Source organism: Panthera leo, chromosome B3, assembly GCF_018350215.1.
Source record: "Panthera leo isolate Ple1 chromosome B3, P.leo_Ple1_pat1.1, whole genome shotgun sequence".
Classification (NCBI taxonomy): domain Eukaryota; kingdom Metazoa; phylum Chordata; class Mammalia; order Carnivora; family Felidae; genus Panthera; species Panthera leo.
In genome coordinates, this window is record NC_056684.1 from 1,947,666 (window position 1) to 1,967,730 (window position 20,065).

At 61.4% G+C, this 20,065-nt stretch overlaps 1 protein-coding gene across 1 annotated transcript in view; it reads left to right on the top strand.

The window, feature by feature from the left end:
* Positions 1-20,065, top strand: part of LOC122221398 (cell migration inducing hyaluronidase 1) — a 50,363-nt gene that overhangs the window by 6,576 nt on the left and 23,722 nt on the right. Inside the window, exons 6-12 of the mRNA XM_042940683.1 lie at positions 180-250; positions 1,313-1,408; positions 1,801-1,922; positions 3,886-4,018; positions 4,756-4,947; positions 11,529-11,704; positions 13,295-13,504. Coding sequence (XP_042796617.1) covers positions 180-250; positions 1,313-1,408; positions 1,801-1,922; positions 3,886-4,018; positions 4,756-4,947; positions 11,529-11,704; positions 13,295-13,504 — 1,000 coding nt within the window. The remainder of the gene's footprint in view (positions 1-179; positions 251-1,312; positions 1,409-1,800; positions 1,923-3,885; positions 4,019-4,755; positions 4,948-11,528; positions 11,705-13,294; positions 13,505-20,065) is intronic.

Sequence of the window (20,065 nt, forward strand, 5' to 3'; positions counted from 1 at the left end):
GAAGCCCAGCGCTGGCAGAGAACGGCCCCTGTTCTCCGGAGCCGGGAAGCCCCGCCAGGGGGCCGATCGCCCCTGAACGGCGGGGAGGGCTGCCCGCTGGTGGCAGTCTGTCTGGGCTGTGCCTCCGCTACAGGTTGAGACGTGCGAAGAACTTGACTTTTGCTTGTTGGTTTTTGCAGACACCCTTGGAGTTTCCTAACTGTGAAAGGAAATCCCTCTTCTTCCGTCGAAGACCACATTGAATATCACGGTAATAAATAGTTGGCAAGAGGCCGTATCCCCGCCGGCGTCCCCCTGAACATGGGGCCCTTTCCGAACCCCCCTCTTCCCTCCGAGCATCGCGGAGCCCCCTTCAACACCCATCGTCCCGAACGTGTCACGCCAAAGCGGCAAAAGCCGATCACGGAGATAATATTTAACATATTTGCAAAGAGGTGGTCGCTGACTTAATTCGAAACGAGTGACCTGGGACAGGCGGGAGCTGGGACAATCCAGCAGAGATAGTCTTTGGAGCTAAAAAGAGTCTATGGATGGGCCTTTACCACCCAGGGGGGGCCTCCTCTGCCCGGAGAAGTCTGCAGAAGGCACTGTTCTAATCTTAGACGGGAATTCACGTGAGAAATTACGAGCCTCCGAGATACAGATTTGCCGGAACACTGGAATCAAGCTTTTATTTGTGTTTTTTTTTTTATTTAAAAAAAAAAATTTTTTTAATGTTTATTTATTTTTGAGACAGAGAGAGACAGAGCATGAGCAGGGGAGGGGCAGAGAGAAAGGAAGACACAGAATCTGAAACAGGCTCCAGGCTCCGAGCCGTCAGCACAGAGCCATCAGCACAGAGCCATCAGCACAGAGCCCAACGCGGGGCTCAAACTCACGAACTGTGAGATCATGACCTGAGCCTAAGTCGGACGCTTAACCGACTGAGCCACCCAGGCGCCCCAAGCTTTTATCTGTTTTAATGCTTATTTACTTGTGAGCGAGAGCTCACGCGCAAAACAGGCTCAGCGCTGGCAGCAGAGAGCCTAACGCGGGGCTCGAGCTCACGAACCGCGAGGTCATCCCCTGGAGATGAAAACCCTGGGCCGACTGAGCCACCCAGGCGCCCCTCCAAAAGTCGACTCTTAAAACAGAATCACGAGAAGGGACAGTAGACATAATCCGCTGTCTGCTTCCCAAGTAGAAACACTGGCCTGAAACTTTTTTTTTTTTTTTTTAAAGAAATAGCTCAGGATCCGTGGGCGTAGGGGGCTTTCTCTGCTTCGGAATCACAGCGCTCAGAATCCAGGGGGGGGTCTGGTCTCTCCCGCAGGGCACCGCGGCTCCGCTGCTGCCCGGGTGTTCAAAGTATTCCGGACGGAGCACGGCGAGCATTTCAACGTTTCTTCATCCAGCGAGTGGGTTCAAGGTGAGGACTTTGGGGCCCCCAGGACAAAACCCAACAGTGGCCAGGACTTCCTGTCTTGGCAAAGCAAGCGTGCTTCTCTTGCGGCCGCAAGGGCACTGGATGGCCGTAAATTAAATTTGCAACGGATGGAAAGCTGTCACTAATGAATCGGTCCAGGGCGGCCGGTAGCCCAGAGGGACGCCCTCCCTCTTGAATTCTCTCTGTGCCAAGCGGTAGCACTGGACGGGAGACAGCCGGGGCGGGACAGGGGTGCAGAGAGCACCCCTCGGTGCCCCAGGTAGTGGGCTGATGACAGAGCCCGTCTTCGTCCTCGGGGCGCCTGGGGCCACGCCGAGCGGGACGTGCCCTGGCCGGCCCTTCCTGCCCGACCCTGCCCTTTGCTTTCTGTCTAGACGTGGAATGGACGGGGTGGTTCGACCACGACAAAGTGCCGCAGACTAAAGGCGGGGAGAAAATTTCAGACCTCCGGGCGGCTCACCCGGGAAAAATCTGCAACCGCCCCATCGATATACAGGTACCGAGCTCAAAATGATGGGACGGTTTTGAAGAGGAGGCTGCAGCTGACAGACTTTCTTGCCATTTGAGTTGGCGGGGGGGGGGGGGGGATCCTCAGGGCTGTCCCAGGACACTGGTAAGCCAGAGAGCCCTGTTCCCGTTAGAGAGGCTCCTGTCTGCTTCGGGCCGGCTGGCCGGGGAGCTCCCACGCGAGCACCCCGGATTCTCTCCTGGATTCTAGTCTCCCCTTCCCTTGCCTCCTCCTGAGCCTGCGCCCGCAGCCGTGGCTGAGAGCGCCCGGCGTGGGGCTGGGGCCTCTCCTTCAGTCTTCCCGCAGAGTTGACCTCCTTTGGGCCCTGGGGTGCACAGGATCCAGTGGGATCTGGGGTGCAGGCTGAACCCAGCCCGGGTGGAGAGCACACCCAGCGCCCTGGGCTCCACTGAGCTGAATACAAGCCCGCGATGGGAGAACGGACAGCGTTTGCTCAGCAGTTTCACTTGGAGTTCCTCCACCCCGAGGGGACCCTGAGCTGCTCCTTCCCCACGGCAGGTGCCCGTCAAGTGACGTAGGGCCCCCGTTGCCTCCCAGGCAACAGTGCAGATGATCGTCGTTCCCCCGCGCGATCATTCTGTCGATTTAATGCAACGATACGTGAAGTGCCCGTAAATTGTATTATTTCACAATTATTTTATTTCATTATCGTAGTAATACTGTTAATTATTTTACAATCGCTAATTACCGGCCTTAGCTTTTTGCAAGGAGCAGGCAAGTCTGCGACTCCTGCTTCTGTGGGGGAGCTGGACGCCCCCCCCACCCCGCCCCCCAAGATCATGGGCGTGAGTATGTCACTGGCAGGAAAGGGCTGAGTTAAATGACGCCTGAGCTCACTGCTACGTGGCTCTTTGAAGCCAAGGAGGACAGATACCTGCTGTGTTCAAACTAGTGTTTCCTGAAAAGCCCCCCCCCCTCCCCCGCCACCCTATTATTAAGTAGGCTGACTATACTTCGCCTCCCCTGTTTCCCCAGCCCTGGTCCCTTTGGTCTCTGTGCCAAAGAGGACAACGGCTGTGGCCTTGCTCTAAATTGCCTGCCCCTGATGACGGCCACAGTCCTGATGCAGACACACCCGGGCTCCGGGACGAGCCCCAGCTGGCAGGGATCACGACCTCCTCTGAGCCCGCTCCCTGAACCCTCCACCTGGCCTTGAAGCCGCCCGCCCGTCCGTGCCCATCCCCGAGACCCCACTGTGTGCCAAGCCCTGGGCCGGGAGGCGGGCAGAGCCCGGCTCCTTGCCCTCCCCGGAGCCCGGGGTCCAGCGGGAGGAGACGGTCGCAGGGCGGCTCGCCCGAGGGCAGCAGCGGGAGGTGGGGGGCAGCACGGGCTCGGTGTGGGTTCGAATTTCGGCTCTGCCGCGCGCTGGCTTGGCTCGCCCCGGGGAGGTCACACAGCCTCTCTGGGTGTCTGCCTTGGTGCCCGTAAAGCCAGAGCCCTCCTGGCTTGCCCGGGAGGAGGAAGGAGGTCGTGCGTGCCAGATTTTCCCGGCCCCCCCCCTTCCATGATGCGGAACCACGTGGGGCGCCAAGAGTTTGGACAGAGCCCGTCCTCCGGAGCGCACAGCTGCAGGGCTGGCGTGCAGGTCGTGAGGGGCTCCGGAGAAAGTGCCGTGTCACCGTGGAGAGGCCGTAACGGCTCAGCCAGCGGCCGGCGGGGCCGTCAGTGCTTTGGACCCCGAGGACCCGAGGACCCCGGGCGGGGCGCCCGTCCATCCTGCGAGTTCGCGCCGTTCTCCTTGTCACAAGACCGTTTTCTTGCCACCGAAGTGACACTCGGTCCCTGGAAGAAAAGTCTCGGGCCGCAGCAAACAGCATCTGCAGCAGGGGCACTCTGAGGCTTGGGGCAATACGTGTATAGCATGAATCATCACCCTCCTTTGTACGAAAAGAAAGATGATTTTGCCCTGTAATTTCCGTGCCGTTTCCAGGCCACTACGCTGGACGGCGCTAACCTCACCGCCGAGGTTGTCCACAAAAAGGGCCAGGATTACAGGTTTGCGTGCTACGACCGGGGCCGCCCCTGCCACGGCTACCGCGTGCGGTTCCTCTGCGGGAAGCCTGGTAAGCAGCTTGCCGGGGACCGGGGTGTGGCTGGGTCGGCCGCCTCTGCGCGTGGCGGTGACACGGGGCCACTGCCGAGCTCGCCGTGGGGAGCGCGTCTGTGACATGGGAGCCGGGGGACGGTCCTGGGAGCTGGCAGCAGCCGGCAGAGCCCCGCCCTGCCCGAATGCCTTTCAGGAAGGGGAAGGGCCTGGTCCAAGAAAGCCAGGGCGCGGGGGACAGAGCCGACCTCCCTGCACACCCCCCCCCCCCCTGCAGAGGCGCGAGCTCGCGGCCTCTGGGTGCTGTTATTTTAAACCCGGATCCCGAGGTGCCCGTTAGGAGGGCCTGGAAATGGTCGGCCGGTCCTTGGCCCCGTCCAGAAGGCAGTCGTTAGGGACGAGAGAGTTCTCCTGGGGGGTGGGGCGGAGGGCTTACGGCTACTGTAAATACTAGTTGAGGGGAACTATATTTGTGGTGCAGCTTGAGCAGAGTGGGTGTGGTGAGGGACCGCATTTAACTCTAGCGAAGGAGCCGGTGGAAAATTCCCCTGGCAGGGCTAATGAACGGCTCTTTTCTGGTAAGGTTTTGTTGACTTCAAAAACCTGTACCAAGCCTGGGATGGGCTGAGCCTGGCGATTTGGGTTTGGATAGGCAAACCTAGCATTTATTTAGGGAGGGGAAGGGGGGAGGCGGGCGGTCAAAAGTTCGCCAAGGACCGAGGGCCGTTTCTCAGTCCCTCCTGCTTGGGGTTCCAGTGAGACCCAGACTCACCGTCACCATCGACACCAACGTGAACAGCACCATCCTGAACCTGGAGGACGACGTACGGTCGTGGAAGCCCGGAGACACGCTGGTCGTCGCCAGCACCGATTACTCCATGTACCAGGCAGAAGAGTTCCAGGTGCTTCCCTGCAGAGCCTGTGCCTCCAACCAGGTCAAGGTGGCAGGTAAGACCCTCGCTAGCCACCCCCCCAGGCCGAGCGGACCTATTAGGCTTAAAGTTGTCGGAAAGCAGGGGAAATCTGTATCAGTCAGCCACCGCCATGATAATGCCGCGTAACAAAACAGACCCGAACCTCTGTGGCGAGCGCTTATCTCTTACTCCCGCATCTGCAGCTTGTCGAGGGTTCAGCTTCCCTGGACCGAGCGTGGCTCCAGGGGGCCAGCGGGGTTCAGGTCGGCTCTCACCTGACTGACTGAGAGTCACCCGCGACTCTCACTCTTCCCAGGACATTGTCTTCCCGTTGGGGAGGGGACAGACACACAAGGGGACTCAGGGCCTGGGCTCAGGACTGGCCTGTTCTCACAGCCACATTCCACCGGACAAAGCAAGTAACACAGTCAAGCTCAACACGGAAGGGCGGGTCGGCCTGCGTCTCCCGCCAAGGATGAGGGAAGGGGGTGAATACTTGTTAGGCCATGATGCGACCTACCGCAGTTTTAAATCCTTTCCGTCTGTAGCTTCTGGGTCTTCCTTATTCTTCTCCTAAACGTAGATTTAGTGGTGCTGCAATGTATATCATGTGAGGTTCCTGGAGTCTCAGACGGTTGGGGTTAAAGGGATAGTCCAGGTCAATCGTTATTAGTGGAGAGAGTTCCGTATCCATCCACGAGGGTGCTTTGGTCACAAGCAACGGAATCCAACTTGACTGTCGCGAGCAAAAAAGGAATTTTCCGGGAGGCCGTTGAGCTTAGACAAGCGAGGGAGGAGCTGGAGAGCCCAGGTGCACAAGGACGAGGGGCAGGGGCCGCTTCGGGGGTCTGGGTAGCGGGAGCGAGCGGGAAGCGTCCTCGGGGCATCGCTGTCCGAGAGCGCCGTGCACGGTCCCTGGACACGGTGCTCAGGCCGCCTTCCGGGGAGAGAGCAGACGGGCTGGGGGCTTGTGTGCCGCACCCCCCCCCCGCCCCCCGTGATGCACCCTCACCGGCCCCCCTCTGGGACTACTGAATGGAGAGCGGCTCCCTCCCTGAAGGAAAGGCCCCCCTGAGCGTTAGGCCCTGGTCTTTGCCGGGCGACTCCTGTGTCCCCAGGGCCAGTACACGTGCACGGGTCCCCTGGGACGTCAGGTGTCCTCCTGGACTGTCGGTGACAGTGGCACTGAGACGGTTTGAGCTGATGTCAACTGCTCAATGTGCGGTGACGTGTGCCTCCGGGGTGGCACTTGTGGTTCTAAGAGGGTGAAAAGCCCGTGACGCCCGTGCCTGCACGGAGGTCGACGGAGGAGCGCCCGGCAGAGACCAGCCCACGTCTGCACCCCTGTGTCGCGCACCCCGAGGCTCGGGGGCAGAGGTCCCGATGGGGGAGCTGTGAGCGCCGAGAGGCCCAGAGAGCCGAGGGCCACGCGGTGTCAGGGCACGCGGGCCTCGCCCGACGGTGCGGCTTGGGCACGGGTGCCGGAGAGCGGCCCCGCTGGGCAGCGTTTGGCCAACAGGCCCGGCTGCTTCCTGAGGCTTCTTAGGGCTGGACACAGAGTGGGATGGGGCTGCCCTGGGCCCCGAGCACCCAGGGAGGACAGAAGAGGCTGGAGCCCCTGCGGACCCTCCTCACTTCCTCGACATAGCACGGCCTTGCCTGTATTTCCACCAGGCCCCCACCCCTCCCCCCCTTCCCAGCCCCCACCCCCTTAAAGTTATTAGGCTCCCGTGAACCCTGCACTTGGCTCAGGAGCATTGGGCGCTTACCTGAGGACAGCGCCCCCTGGTGGGCAGCGTCAGAAAAGCCCCAGGTAGTTGGGGGCAGGGGGCTTGTCCGTCCGTCTGTCTGTGTTGTGGAGGCCCACGTTTCTCCGGTTCAGCCCCGAGCCCGTTCTCTGCCTCCCCGTCCCCCACTGGCATGAAGCAAAGGCCCACCCGCCCCGTCTTTTCCAAAACCGTGCCCCCAACAGTGACGTCTCAGGGTCCCCCCAGGGCTGGTTGCAGGGAGGGACACAGCCTTCCTGGGCCCTCTGTCCTCGCTGCCCCCAGATTCCAAGAAACAGGCTTCTGTGCACACGAAGGGCTTTCTGACAGGAAACAGATGGGCATCACAGAGTCACGAAACTGTGACTCATCTGCAAACGCTGTTTCAGTCCTGCCGTCCGCCGCGTGGATGCCCACACCTCCTGACACGGCGGCTGGAAACCTGAGACCTTCTCCACCTCCGTTCCCACACCCCGGCTTTTCCTTGCACCCCCTCCCCACCCCGCACGCGCACCTCTAAACGGTACCGCTGTCCGCTGGCGTCGCCCCCTCTTGTGTCCCGTGATTGCCGAGCACGCGACGAGAGCCATCTTGTTCACTCCTCGCGGTGACCCCACAGGGTGGCGGCCACCGTCTCTCCGGGACAGAGGACACTCAGGTTCAGGGAAATCGAACGGCCGGCCTCCTGCTTTCCATCGCAGGCACCAGCCACACGAAGCTGTTCACATCTCATTAAAATTAAAGTGGAAAATTGTACCGCTCCGTCACCCCAGCCAGATCCCGCCTGTCCAGTAGCCGCGGGCGGCCGGTGGCTGGCCTACTGGATGCGTGCAACGGAGCATGTCCGTCACCTCGGGGGGCTCTAGCGGGCGAGCTGGTGTCTGTGCGGGCGGCCGGAGCCGGGACTCAAACCCCGAGCTCTCTGGCTCCAAAGGCTCCCTGTTCTACTCCGTCCCCCTCCTCGGAGGCCCCCGTCCCCAGGGCCTCCACTCGATGACTGGCCCGTAGGAGGGACCTGGGGACTCCGGGGCTTAGATCTCCTCCAGCCCGAGCCCCTCCCCCAGACGCACCGGGCCCTGCTGGGTCTGAGCCTCAAGTGCACCTGCCTGTCTCTGCCACTGGAAGGGCCTCGATGCCTTTCCTCTCTGGACCCCCGAGTGTCCAGGTGGGAGCCCAGCCTGCAGAGAGAGCTCGGGCTGTGGAGCCAGGGCACCTGCAGAGCCCCCCCCACCCCTCACCTGTGCCCGTGGCCCTCCTGGGTTATTTGGGACAATCTGGCTCAGCCATATCTGCTTTCTCTGGTTGGCCCTCACACATCAGCGGTGGGAGGAGCAAAGGAGGGGTGAGGCTGGGTGGGAGGGTCTGCAGACAGGACGGGGGGTGGGGGTGGGTGGGAAAGCAGGGCCTGGGAGTGGCCTGTGAACACAGCAGCAGGACAGATAAACTGTGCGGTTCTGTAAAGGCCCTGATGGGTTCCACAAAGGTCCTGACGGGTCCTGTAAAGGTCCTGATGAGCTCTGTAAAGGTCCTGATGGGCTCTGTAAAGGTCCTGACGGGTCCTGTAAAGGTCCTGATGGGCTCTGTAAAGGTCCTGACGGGTCCTGTAAAGGTCCTGATGGGCTCTGTAAAGGTCCTGACGGGTCCTGTAAAGGTCCTGATGGGCTCTGTAAAGGTCCTGACGGGTCCTGTAAAGGTCCTGATGGGCTCTGTAAAGGTCCTGACGGGTCCTGTAAAGGTCCTGATGGGCTCTGTAAAGGTCCTGACGGGTCCTGTAAAGATCCTGATGGGCTCTGTAAAGGTCCTGACAGGTTCCACAAAGGTCCTGACGGGTCCTGTAAAGGTCCTGATGGGCTCTGTAAAGGTCCTGACGGGTCCTGTAAAGGTCCTGGTGGGCTCTGTAAAGGTCCTGACAGGTCCTGTAAAGGTCCTGATGGGCTCTGTAAAGGTCCTGACAGGTTCCACAAAGGTCCTGACAGGTCCTGTAAAGGTCTTGTAAAGGTCCTGATGGGCTCTGTAAAGGTCCTGACGGGTCCTGTAAAGGTCCTGGTGGGCTCTGTAAAGGTCCTGACAGTTCCTGTAAAGGTCCTGATGGGCTCTGTAAAGGTCCTGACAGGTTCCACAAAGGTCCTGACAGGTCCTGTAAAGGTCTTGTAAAGGTCCTGATGGGCTCTGTAAAGGTCCTGACAGGTCCTGTAAAGGTCCTGATGGGCTCTGTAAAGGTCCTGACAGGTTCCACAAAGGTCCTGATGGGTCCTATAAAGGTCCTGACAGGTCCTGTAAAGGTCCTGATGGGCTCTGTAAAGGTCCTGACAGGTTCCACAAAGGTCCTGATGGGTCCTGTAAAGGTCCTGACAGGTCCTCCAAAGGTCCTGATGGATTCTTTAAAGGTCCTGACAGGTCCTGTAAAGGGCCCACGGTGCAGAAGGGGCAGCCGAAGTGAAGCGTTCCCGCCCTGTGCCCCCCTGGCCCCCGCTGCAGGTGTTGGGTAGACACAGGCCCTCCGCATCCCTCGAGGCCATTCCCTCACCCTGCGATCCCCCCCATGGAACAAAGAAAAATGCCCCACCTGGAGGTGAGGCAGTGGCGGGAGCCCCAGACTCCAGTCTTCCCTGAGGATGACGCGGGCCACAGCCACACGTGCCACTTGGGCCACACCAGCCCCTGCCACGTGCCAGGCACTGTGTTGAGCTCACTCCATGGATTAACTCAGTTAACAAGCACGGTTACCTTGGAGACGCGTGCGGTTCGTATCTTCTGGAAGGAGAGCCCGAGGTCCCGGGAGCGAAAGTGCTGTGCTCGGGGACTCACAGCTATCACCTGAGTCCCCATCTGACACGGGCAGCCTGGCTGCATCGCCACCAGCCGTGTTGGAGAGGAGGGCGGATCCCTGGGGAGGCCCTCTGAGCCCCCCACCAGAGCGGACGCACCTGGTCAGCACACACGGGTTCCGCTGGTCCCCGCCCGTAGTTGAGGGGGACACTGGGCCCCCAGATGCACACGCTGTGAGGGGTGGCTGGGCGTCCGGGGATGTGTGTCTGCAGGGGGAGGCCTGGTGTCCTGGCCCGGCCGGCATGGCGGGAACCCCGGGGAGCGAAGGCGCGTGTGGGGGATGGTGGGAGGGCTGGGCAGAGAAGGAGCCGTCGGGGCGGGATCGGGAAGCACGGAGCCCCCGTGACTGGCTGGCAGGACCCAGCCTGCACGCTCCCTTCGACCTCTCCCGTCACGCGTTCCGCCCCGGGAAGGGAGTGCCACGAGTGCTCCCGGGACCCGGCCCGTCGGGCGGGCACTCGTGTGGGCAGGTTCCTGGGCGCCTCTGAGCCGCCTCCAGTGCCCCGGCGGGCCAGCCTTCCTTCTGTCCTCCGGGGACAGGCCGAGGTGTGGCCTCGCGTGGTGGAGGGGACCCATGAAGCTTCCGTGGGTGCTGCTGGCGAAGCCGCCCACGGGGGTGGCCGCTGGTAGAGAAAAGAAGGTCCGCGTCCAGCGTGCTCAGAGACACGAGCCAGACAGACCAGGGGCCTTGGCATCAATTCTTGTAGCGGCCGCTGGCCTTCGGGCGTTTAAAGCTGGCGGGCACGTGAGGCCCCTTCCTCGCTGGCCGGGAGCAGCTTCCTGCCCAGCGCCCCCGGCGGGTCACCCAGAACCCCGCGCAAAGCTCTTTGCGCAGGAGACTCTTCCCCGCCACCTGCCCGGAAGGCCCCGCCCCTGGCATGCTTGTGAAGGTCACGGGCCGACCGGCAGGAGACCGGACCAGCCAGGGACGAAGGAGAGGCTTCCAGTCAGCACAGAGCCCGAAACGGGGCTCGACCCCACGAACTGTGAGGTCACGACCCGAGCCGAAGTCGGATCCATCACAGCCCCAGCCTTTGCGCGCGGGGGTCAGCCGTGTCGTGGGCCGATATGTGTGCCCGTCGCTCGAGCCGGGGCCGCAGGGACGGCGTGTGCCCTGCGGTGCGGGCCGGGAATCCCCACGAGAGGTTGTGCCCCGTAACCGTGTCCCCGAATGGAGGAGACACCTGCTGGCCGGGTCAGCCGTCCCAGTGACGAGCCACGTTTAGAGGCAGGCCAAGATGTCTTTATGCCACGGAAGAATCTGGGACTGGGTGGGGGCAGATTTGGGGCCGGAAGACAGTTCCAAGGTTCCGGGGTCCTGTCGCTCCGCACCTTCCTGGGGTGCACCTGCCCCACCCCCGGGGGAGCAGGAGGAGGAGGAGGCTGGAGGGGAGTAAGTGAGTCGGACTGGACCAGTGGAGTGGTGCTGGGAGCTGGCACCCTCGCCCAGGGACTCGCGGCGGCATGAGGGGACCGACCTTAGCTACAGGGGCATCCGAGTGGTGCAGAAAGGTCTTTTGATAGTATTTTTAAGGGTAGGAGGCCTGGATGAGTTTGGAGACAGAACCTAAGGCACCCACACTAGGCAAGAGAAGAAGTTACTGGAATCCAGGCCCCTGAGACTGTGGGAGGGGTGGGGCTGGGGTCGGCATACAGGGGAGAGAGTACTGTCCTTCCTTCCTTCCTTCCTTCCTTCCTTCCTTCGGGCGGCCAGGACACGCCCACATTCCAGGGCTGGGGGCGGAGCCAGAGCCGGGGCTGGTATGACAGCCGCCCTCAGGGAGGCTGGGACACGTGGGTCTCCCGGGGAGCACATGGGGAGCTACAACCGACAGACCCCAGGAGGGACGGATGCCGGGAGACAAATGCCATCTCTGCGTGGCCTTCGTTCTTCCATAAAATGGGACCGGGTTGGGGGACCACAGGGACCTCCGAGCACACGGGGCGCGGTGATACATGAGCGGCAGCCGTGGGGCCTGAAGCACAGGCCTCTGATCCCCCGCCCCCCTCTCCGCCCTAGGGAAGCCCCTGTACCTGCACATCGGGGAGGAGATCGACGGTGTGGACATGCGGGCGGAGGTCGGGCTCCTGAGCCGGAACATCGTGGTGATGGGGGAGATGGAGGACGGGTGTTACCCCTACAGCAACCACATCTGCAGCTTCTTTGACTTCGATACCTTTGGGGGCCACATCAAGGTAAGGGTCCTCGCGGCCGGCAGCATTAGCACGATGCCAGCCTGGCCGGGACCCTGGCCGGGCCGGGCCGGGGAGCAGAAGGCAGGACCGGCGGGGGAGAGACCAGAGCTGTGCTGTCCCAGCCGTCAACACTCGGCCACAAGACAGATGAGCCCGCCCCCCGGTCACACGGCACACCGCGCTCCCTGCCTTCACGGCTTCCGACCCTCAGCCACTGTGCTCGTTCTCTTTCTTCGGTGTCCCCCCCACCCCAAGGGCTCCCCGGAAGAACGGGCATTTGACTCACACAGCCCCACTTGCCACAGATCCATGCAAGTTCAGATAAAACAGGAAGTGGGGGGGAAGTGCAGGGTCTGGCGCGAAGCTTGCCCGCGAGCATTCCGGGCAGAGACGGAGATCCCGGCTGCCGAGTCCTCCCCCGGCAATAAGTCGAAACGGCTGTCGGTTCTCGGAGCTCGTGCTTGCCTGGCGTTGAGCCCAAAGAGGACGTTCGTCGGCATCCCTGTGTACGGGGCCCTTACCCGGCACCTTGGGTACCGTTGGACGCCCAGAAGCTCCGTGTGTGGCCGCTGCTGTCAGTGACTTAGGGTCACTGACGTAGAGCTTCGCGAAGCTACGATCGCGTGTCATCGGGATAAGGTTTTTCGGTGACCCCACTGCGCGCCAGAGGGAAGCTTCCAGACCTCCCCACCGGAGCCCCACCGGCTCCAACGTGGCAGCGTCATGCTGTGAAGCCACGTGTTCCCCCAGGGGCTCCCAGCGTCCCCGGGCCCTGCTCGTTCAACGCGAGGTCACAGTAAACCTCCAGAAGCAGGTGCACCTACGCCGTCGGGTTCTGGGGAGGAAGGGGGCAGGGGTTGCGGGAACGTCCTCAGCCAAGAACTGTTTCCAGCTCCCTGCCACGTGGCCCAAACCAGACCTCGGAGGCATTGCCAACAGAGCCCTCCAGGGCGGCCCTACCAGAGCCGCGTTGCGGGTGACGCCTGCCTTGGGGACAGTGGTTGGCGAGTCCCGAAGGTCACCCTACTCTAGTGGCAGAGGGCTGGGCCCCACTGTTGACAGGAGGCGTTTCTGGAGCGTGCTTTCGCGGACGTGCACGGTGTAGCCAGCCCGTGGGGCACCCCGAGCCCCGCACACGCTCCCGGAGTCACGGGCTGATGGGGACTTGGGCTCAGCGTCCCCTTCCTCTCACCTGGAGACCGTGGGCCAGGCCACAGGCTCCTTCTGCCCCATGGCCCGCCCTACCCCGGATTCCCATCCTCCTGGCGGGGGGAGGGCTCATGCCAGCCTCCCCCCGCCCCCGGTTATCTCGGGGATCCCCGTTCCTCGTGACCCTCAGGGACCTAGGAGTGACCTAGGGGGACCTAGGTCCTTCCCCCGGGGAAGTTCACTGCCTGGTAACATCCCTGTGTTCCTCGCGGAGCCTCGGCCCCCCGGGGGATGAGAAGGGCCATTCGCAGACCGGATCTTTGATTTGCTTCGTGGCCGAGGCAGGGCTTGGCCCGGCCCTTTGCGTGTGCGGGACGTGGCGGCAGCGAGGAGCCGGGGGCGCCTCCCAGACCGTTCCGACCCTCGGCTCCCCTCTTCCAGTTCGCGCTGGGCTTCAAGGCGGCCCACCTGGAGGGCGTGGAGCTGAAGCACATGGGGCAGCAGCTGGTGGGGCAGTACCCCATTCACTTCCACCTGGCGGGCGACGTGGACGGACGGGGAGGCTACGACCCGCCCACCTACGTCCGGGAGCTCTCCATCCACCACACGTTCTCGCGCTGCGTCACCGTGCACGGCTCCAACGGCCTGCTGGTAAGTACCTCCTTCCCGGGGAAGAGGAGGCTCCGTCACCTCCCCGCCCTCGAGTCCCCTTCCCCCGGGCCGTCGGCACTGGAGGGACGTCCGGATCTGGTCGTTTCTCCTGGGGATTGAACCATCCTTGCCTCACAGTTGAGCATGGTGCCAGTTGAGAGCAGGTCTCCAGCCAAAACGGAAAGAGGGAACGGGGCTGTGCCTTTGCCAAAGGGCGCCAGGCTGCAGGGGGGGCGAGTTGGCAGCGGTCCCGGGGAATCCCGGCCCCTCGGTGCCGCGTTAGAGCGGCGGGCCATCCGAGGACCTTTCCGCGGCACGACGGGTCTGCCAGGGCCGGCAAGGGGGTCATGCCAGACTCCACGCCGTGGCCTCTGCCCCCCACGCTCGTGGCGGCCGCAACAGACCTTTCCCCTGTGGCACCGGGCGTCCTTCAGCGCGAGCTCCGCCGGGAGGCACGGCTTCGTGAGCAGAGTGTGCATCAGGCTTGTCCCGATTCGCACAGCCGATTTTTACACTAAGTTGTTCTTCTTTAAATGAACTACACTTGGGGGGCGCCCGGGGGGGCTCGGCTCAGTCAAAATCGGACTCTTCATTTTGTCTCAAGTCACATTCTAATGGTTTGTGGGGTCGAGCCCCCAGTCAGGCTCTGTGCTGAGTGTGGAGCCTGCTTGGGATTCTCTCTCTCTCTGCCTCTGCCTCTCTCTCTGTGCTTCTCAAAAAAACGAAAGAAAGAAAGAAAGAAAGAAAGAAAGAAAGAAAGAAAGAAAGAAAGAAAGAAAGAAAGAAAAGAAAAGAAAAAGAGAAAAAGGAAGGAAGGGAGGAAGAGAAGGAAGGAAAGGAAGGAAGGAAGAAAGAGAAGGAAGAAAGAAAAGAAAGGAAAGGAAGGAAGGAAGGAAGGGAAAAAAGAAAAAAGAAAAAGGAAGGGAGGAAGAGAAGGAAGGAAAGGAAGGAAGGAAGAAAGAGAAGGAAGAAAGAAAAGAAAAGAAAAGAAAGAAAGAGAAAGAAAAGATGAAGAACTCAACTTTTATCCTCTAGAAATTCTAAGACCTGGACGTTACAAGCTGGCATTCTGCAAGCTGAATCCAGATTGTGTTTTGTTTGGCTTAAATAGTGTTTAAAGAAACATTGGGATTAGTTTCCATCATTTAAAAATTAAGAGGTTTCACAGAGAAATCTGGATTCTTGGCTTCTCTTGAAAAGTGGTCTTGGGGGGCGCCTGCGTGGCTGGGTCGGTTAAGCGTCCGACGTCGGCTCGGGTCGTGGTCTCGCGGTTCGTGGGTTCGAGCCCCGCGTCGGGCTCTGTGCTGATGGCTCAGAGCCTGGAGCCTGCTTCGGATTCTGTGTGTGTGTCTCTCTCTCTCTCTCTCTCTCTCTGCCCCTCCCCTGCATGCTTTTGTTTCTCTCTCCAAAAATAAAACGTTCAAAAATTTTTAGTTTCAAAAAGCAATTGCATTTGAAAAGAGAAAAAAAAAAAAAGAAAAGTGGTCTGGGTAGGCAGGTGGGACCCACACTCCAGCACGGCACAAGGGCCTGGGGCAGGGCCACAGCTGAGCCGGGCCTGCATCCGAGGGCTCCCCTGTGTCCCCCACTCCCTAGCACATTACAGCAAACGCCCCAGGCCGGTGCCACTCGACCCATGGCCCGTTGGCCCCCAAAGCCCCCCGAGTTTGCAGCCCTGCTCGAAGCCCCACGTGATGGACCTCCGCACCGGGCAGGGGAGGGGTGAGGCCGTCCGCGTGCTGCTGGTGAAGCCGCTGCCAGTCTGCTCGGTGCGCTCCTATGTTCTGAGCGGTGCCTGCTGCCTCAGGTGCTCGGATTTGAAAACCCACTGAGAAACGGGGGGACGGCATGGGCCGCGGGGCCCGGTCTGGAAGCCTCGGGTTCTAGGGCTTAGTCCCCAGGGTATGAGCCGTGGCACCCCGTTCCCTCCTCAGCCGGGTGGGGAAGTCGCAGCAAACACAGGCACGGGTGCCACAGGGGACCCCCCGGCCGGGGCTCCCGTGGAAGCTGCCCGGGGGCCGGGGCTGATCCTCCCCGGCGGGAGGGGAGGGGTTGTGCTGAACGTGAACTTTTTTCCGGCTCAAGGAAGAGGGAAGGGGGGCGTCTTCTGGCTGAAGCAGAAAGACCGTAGGATTTACAAGGGGAAACCATCAGGGAAGCAGCACGAGGCACCGGACAAGCTCGGGCTCTTGCGAGTCGTGCGGCCCGGGCCAGTCACCGTGCCTCTGTTTCCTCCTCTGGAAAACGGGGAGGCGGGCAGGACCCGTCCCACGCGGTGGTTGTAAGGAGGGAGCCAAGGACGCGGGGCGCGGGGCACACACTTGGCCCCGGAGCAGCGTCTGGTCCGTGCCGTCCGCCCGCGCGGTTTGCCGACCGGACCCCACGCGGCCCGTCGGAGACGGTCCCTCGCGGGTGGTGACTGAGCTCAGAAGCTGTGGGAACCGGGACGGCGCAGAATTAGTTGAGAAGGGGAACGGGCCCGAGTGTGAGGCCCTTTGCTTGACTGGAGCGTGTGTTCTGAAGTCTCGTCCTTAAACTCAGCGTAAATTCACCCCTGCTTCCCGTTCCTGGACAGAAAGGTACTAAGATTCCCAGAGGCCCTGTAACTACAGATCTGAGCTGAGTGGGAGCTGTTCTCAAGCTCGGGGCAGTCACACGCACACGCGTAGCGTGGACATTTCACACATACACACGCACACGCCATGTAGCGTGGACGTGCGGCTGTGCAGGGCCTGACAAACCCCCCTCGTGGTTTCTCAGTTAGAAAATAAGAACGCAGGGGGCGCCTGGTGGCTCAGTTAAGCGTCGGACTCTCGGTTTTGGCTCAGGTCACGATCTCACGGCTCATGAGTTCAGGCTCTGTGCTGACAGCGCGGGGCCTGCTTGGGACTCTCTCTCTCTCCCTCTCTCTCTCCCTCCCTCTCTGCCCCTCCCCTGCTCGCTATCTCTCTCTCTCTCTCTCTCTCTCAAAAAATACATACATAAACACAAACAATTTTTTTAAAAAGACGACAAGAATGAGAGGATGTGGCCATCTTGGTCACGGTAGGCTTCCGAGAGCCCGGAGCCCGGGTCTCGGCCGACACAGGCAGTGGTGGGGGACGCAGGGCCAGCAGCGGTGAGGGGGGCGGAGGCCTCGGCAGGCAGCCGCGGGGCGAGGGGCCGAGCAGGGATGCAGGCGGGGAGCTGCCCCCGCGGCAGAGAAGGCTTTCTGGAGCCAGAGCCGCGGACAGCCCCTCGGAGGCAGGAGACCCTGCGGTCCTGCCCCGCGGCCGTCCTTCCGTCTGCCCCCCGGGGACGCCGGCCACCAGACTGGGAGGCAGCAGCCGTCAGCCCCCCGGGTGCCATCCGGAGCCACGGACCCGTGTGGCCCTTCCACGGTGAAACCGAATCGCCGTGGCTCAAACCCGGACGAAGCGCAGGCCTCTGACTCCCTGAGCCCTTCCCGTTCCTCCCCCAAAGGGGAGCTGGGGTTTGGGAGCCGCACCGCGTCGTCGGAAGGGGGCCGGACCCTCTCCGTCGGCATTTTACGTTCGCTCGCTTCGTCTCGGCGTGAGCGGTTTACCGTGTGGGCGAGGCCGGTGCTCAGGGGAAGGCCGTCCTGCAAGGTGTCCGCACGCGGGGTACCTGGGGGCCTGCGGGGGGCTCCCACCGCGTCCTCGTGTGTGTTTCTGAGCTCCGGGGCAGGACACGGGGGACCCCCCACCTTTCCTTCGTGGAAACAATGAATGTCTTCCAGTAGTTTTGAGGAAGGTAGAAAAGACGCCCATATGGATTCTGTTCGTCCCCCCACCGCCCCCCGACTCCCCTGTTTTTGGGGCGAAGAGTGGGGTGGGGAAGAAAACGTGTCCTTCCCCGCTTCCCCACCTCGTCCCCTGCTCGCAATGTGTCGTCGTTGGTATAAATGCCTCCAGGAGCAGCCGGGACGCCCCCGGCTTGGGTCTGCTGGCCGTGCCCCGTGCCGCCCCCCCCCAAGCCCTCCAGCCTTAGGGACACGCCATCCCGTGTCCTTCTGCCGATGGCCGGGGCACCCCTGGACGCCCCTGGCACGAGCCCCCTGCCCTGTGTCCCCACCTCAGCTCTGGGACTCACGGGCGAGCGTGCGTGTCTCCTGGTTTCCCCTCTCCCCGGTTTCTCGAGTTCATAGTCTCAGTCGCTTCTTGAACTTGGCTGCTCCTGAGCCCACGTGAGGAACCCTTGCTTGCTTCCCCCACGAGTTTCCTGGCCGGGGCTTCTGCTGACGGGTCGGGGACGAGGGAGGGCCGCCCCACCCACCGGTCAGCGCAGGAAGCAACCGGAAGCGGGCCACGGCCGCTGTCCTTGCCTCCCGCTCCGGGCCTCGGTCCTTTCCTGGCGAGGCGGACGGAGGGCGACGGGGCTCTGCCTCCTTCCCGGCTTCGTGCGCGTGTCCCGACGCTCCTTACGACACTGCAAAGCAAGTTACCGCCGACACCGGGCCTCTTTTCTCCGGTGGCTCAAAAACACACACGATTAGCGGTGGAAGCCTGGGAATCCCGGTCTTTCTTTTAATATGATCGTATTTGCCGCAAGTTTCTCACTACGACGAGAACTGTGTCACACGTACCCGGGACGGCGGCATCAGCAGGGCCGGTTTCCACTCGCGTCTCCTTGTCTCCGACGGCCGTTTCTTTCTCTTGCTGTAGGCGGGCGGCTTTGCCCGGGGACGCGCCTCCTTGTACCCGTTTTCCCAGCTTCCTTCCCGGCGCCTCCCTCTGCTGTAACGCCAGACGGCAGATTAAATGGTCATTTTTACTGAAGCCGCCCCTGAGGGCTGAGAAATTTTGGTGAAGCCCCACCTAATGATGGTTGAAGACTTTAAAAAGGGCTTTCAGGAATCCCTCTCAGGACTGGCAACCGTCAACAGGGGTGATGTCCAGGAGAAGGAAGGAATGGGTGTAGTTGGTGGAAGAGAATACTGCGGAAGGGGGCGCCCGGGGGGCTCGGTTTGTTGAGCGTCCGGCTCCGGCTCAGGTCACGATCTCGCGGTTCGTGAGTTCGAGCCCCGCGTCGGGCTCTGGGCTGACGGCTCAGAGCCTGGAGCCTGTTTCCGATTCTGTGTCTCCCTCTCTCTCCGCCCCTCCCCCCACTCACGCTCTGTCCCTCTCTGTCTCAGAAATACGTAAACGTTATTGGATTAGCGTGCGCAGGGACGTGGCGCCCTCCTGCAAATCTGAACGCGTGTGTTTGCACGTGTGGCTCCAGCCTCCCGATTTTTCTACCTGTCTGCCCGTCTTCTGTCTCCAGTTCTGTGTATGTCACGGTGTAAATATCTAATCCTGGGAAATGCTCTAAGGCAGACTGATCGTAGACCCAGGAGCCAGAAGGCTCCGGGAGGCACCTGTCACACCAGGGGCTCCCGGGCCGGGCGCAGCAAGTCTGTGGCGGAAACTTGTGCCTTCTACTCCCCACCCAGCACCTGCTTCCCCCGTCCCGTGCTGTCGCCTGGACCACCCACGCCACCCTCACCGCCCTCCCCCTGCCACCCCGATAAGGAGAAAGAAACGCGACACGGGATGAGGGGGGTTTTTTTCTGCCTGGGGTGCAGACAGCCGATTAGCACACAGGTTATAGGATCAGGCAGATGGAGAATCGGGTCTCAGTTCTGTCCCTGAAGGGAAAGTGGCTTTGGGCAACTCTCTGCCTCAGTGTCATTGGGTGAGAGGGAATGATGTTGTCGTAAGAATTAAGTGAGATACTGTCTGTAAGATACCTGACACCCAAAAAATAGTCCTTGTTCCTCCTTTCGACGGTGGGGCAGGCGGGGGCTTACGATTTTGGAAGAGCCTCGGGTGGGAGGCAGGGGGCCTGTGTCCAAGCGGGGCTCCAGCCCGAGGTTCATGAGCCCCTGGGAGCCGCCGCCCCCCCCACCCCCCGCCCCTTCCCTGGGCATCTTGCCCTCCTTGCCAACTTGAGGCCCGGAACTTGCTCTGAGATGCCTCCCAGCTCCTTGCCTCTTCCTCCCGTCCTTGTCTTTCCAGGCTATTTATAACACGCTTTCAGAGCTCACTGGGAGGAGAGGAAGCGGTCCCACTGGATGACTTTGGTGTTTACAAAATGCTCATTGAGGGACCGAATGGGATTCAAGACCACGCCCTTGCCGGTGGCCAGAGTTTAGGGACGGACGCTTGAGGGAACAGAGCTCGCCTGGAACAGGGCGGATCCTCCCCTTTGGGCTGAATGGACACAATTAGAAAACTGGGGTTCCAGCCCTGACCTTGAGCACGTGGGTCTTGTGACCTTGGGCAAATCACTTGACTTCCCAGAGCCTCACTTTCCCTACCTCTAAAAACACAACAAAGCGAAGAACCCAAAACAGTGATCATAGAATCGTGCCAGGTTTCAGCAAGACTAAAAGGACACAAAGGGTCCCCGTTCCGGAAGCTTCTAGAGCATGTTTGCCTAAAAATGGGAATGGGCAGGCTTTGTCAATGACTTGGGAGGGAGTTGGGGTATTTAGCCTCGATCTGTGCATCCCAGTCAGGCCAGTTTTGTCACACACACACACACACACACACACACACACACACACACACCAGTGCA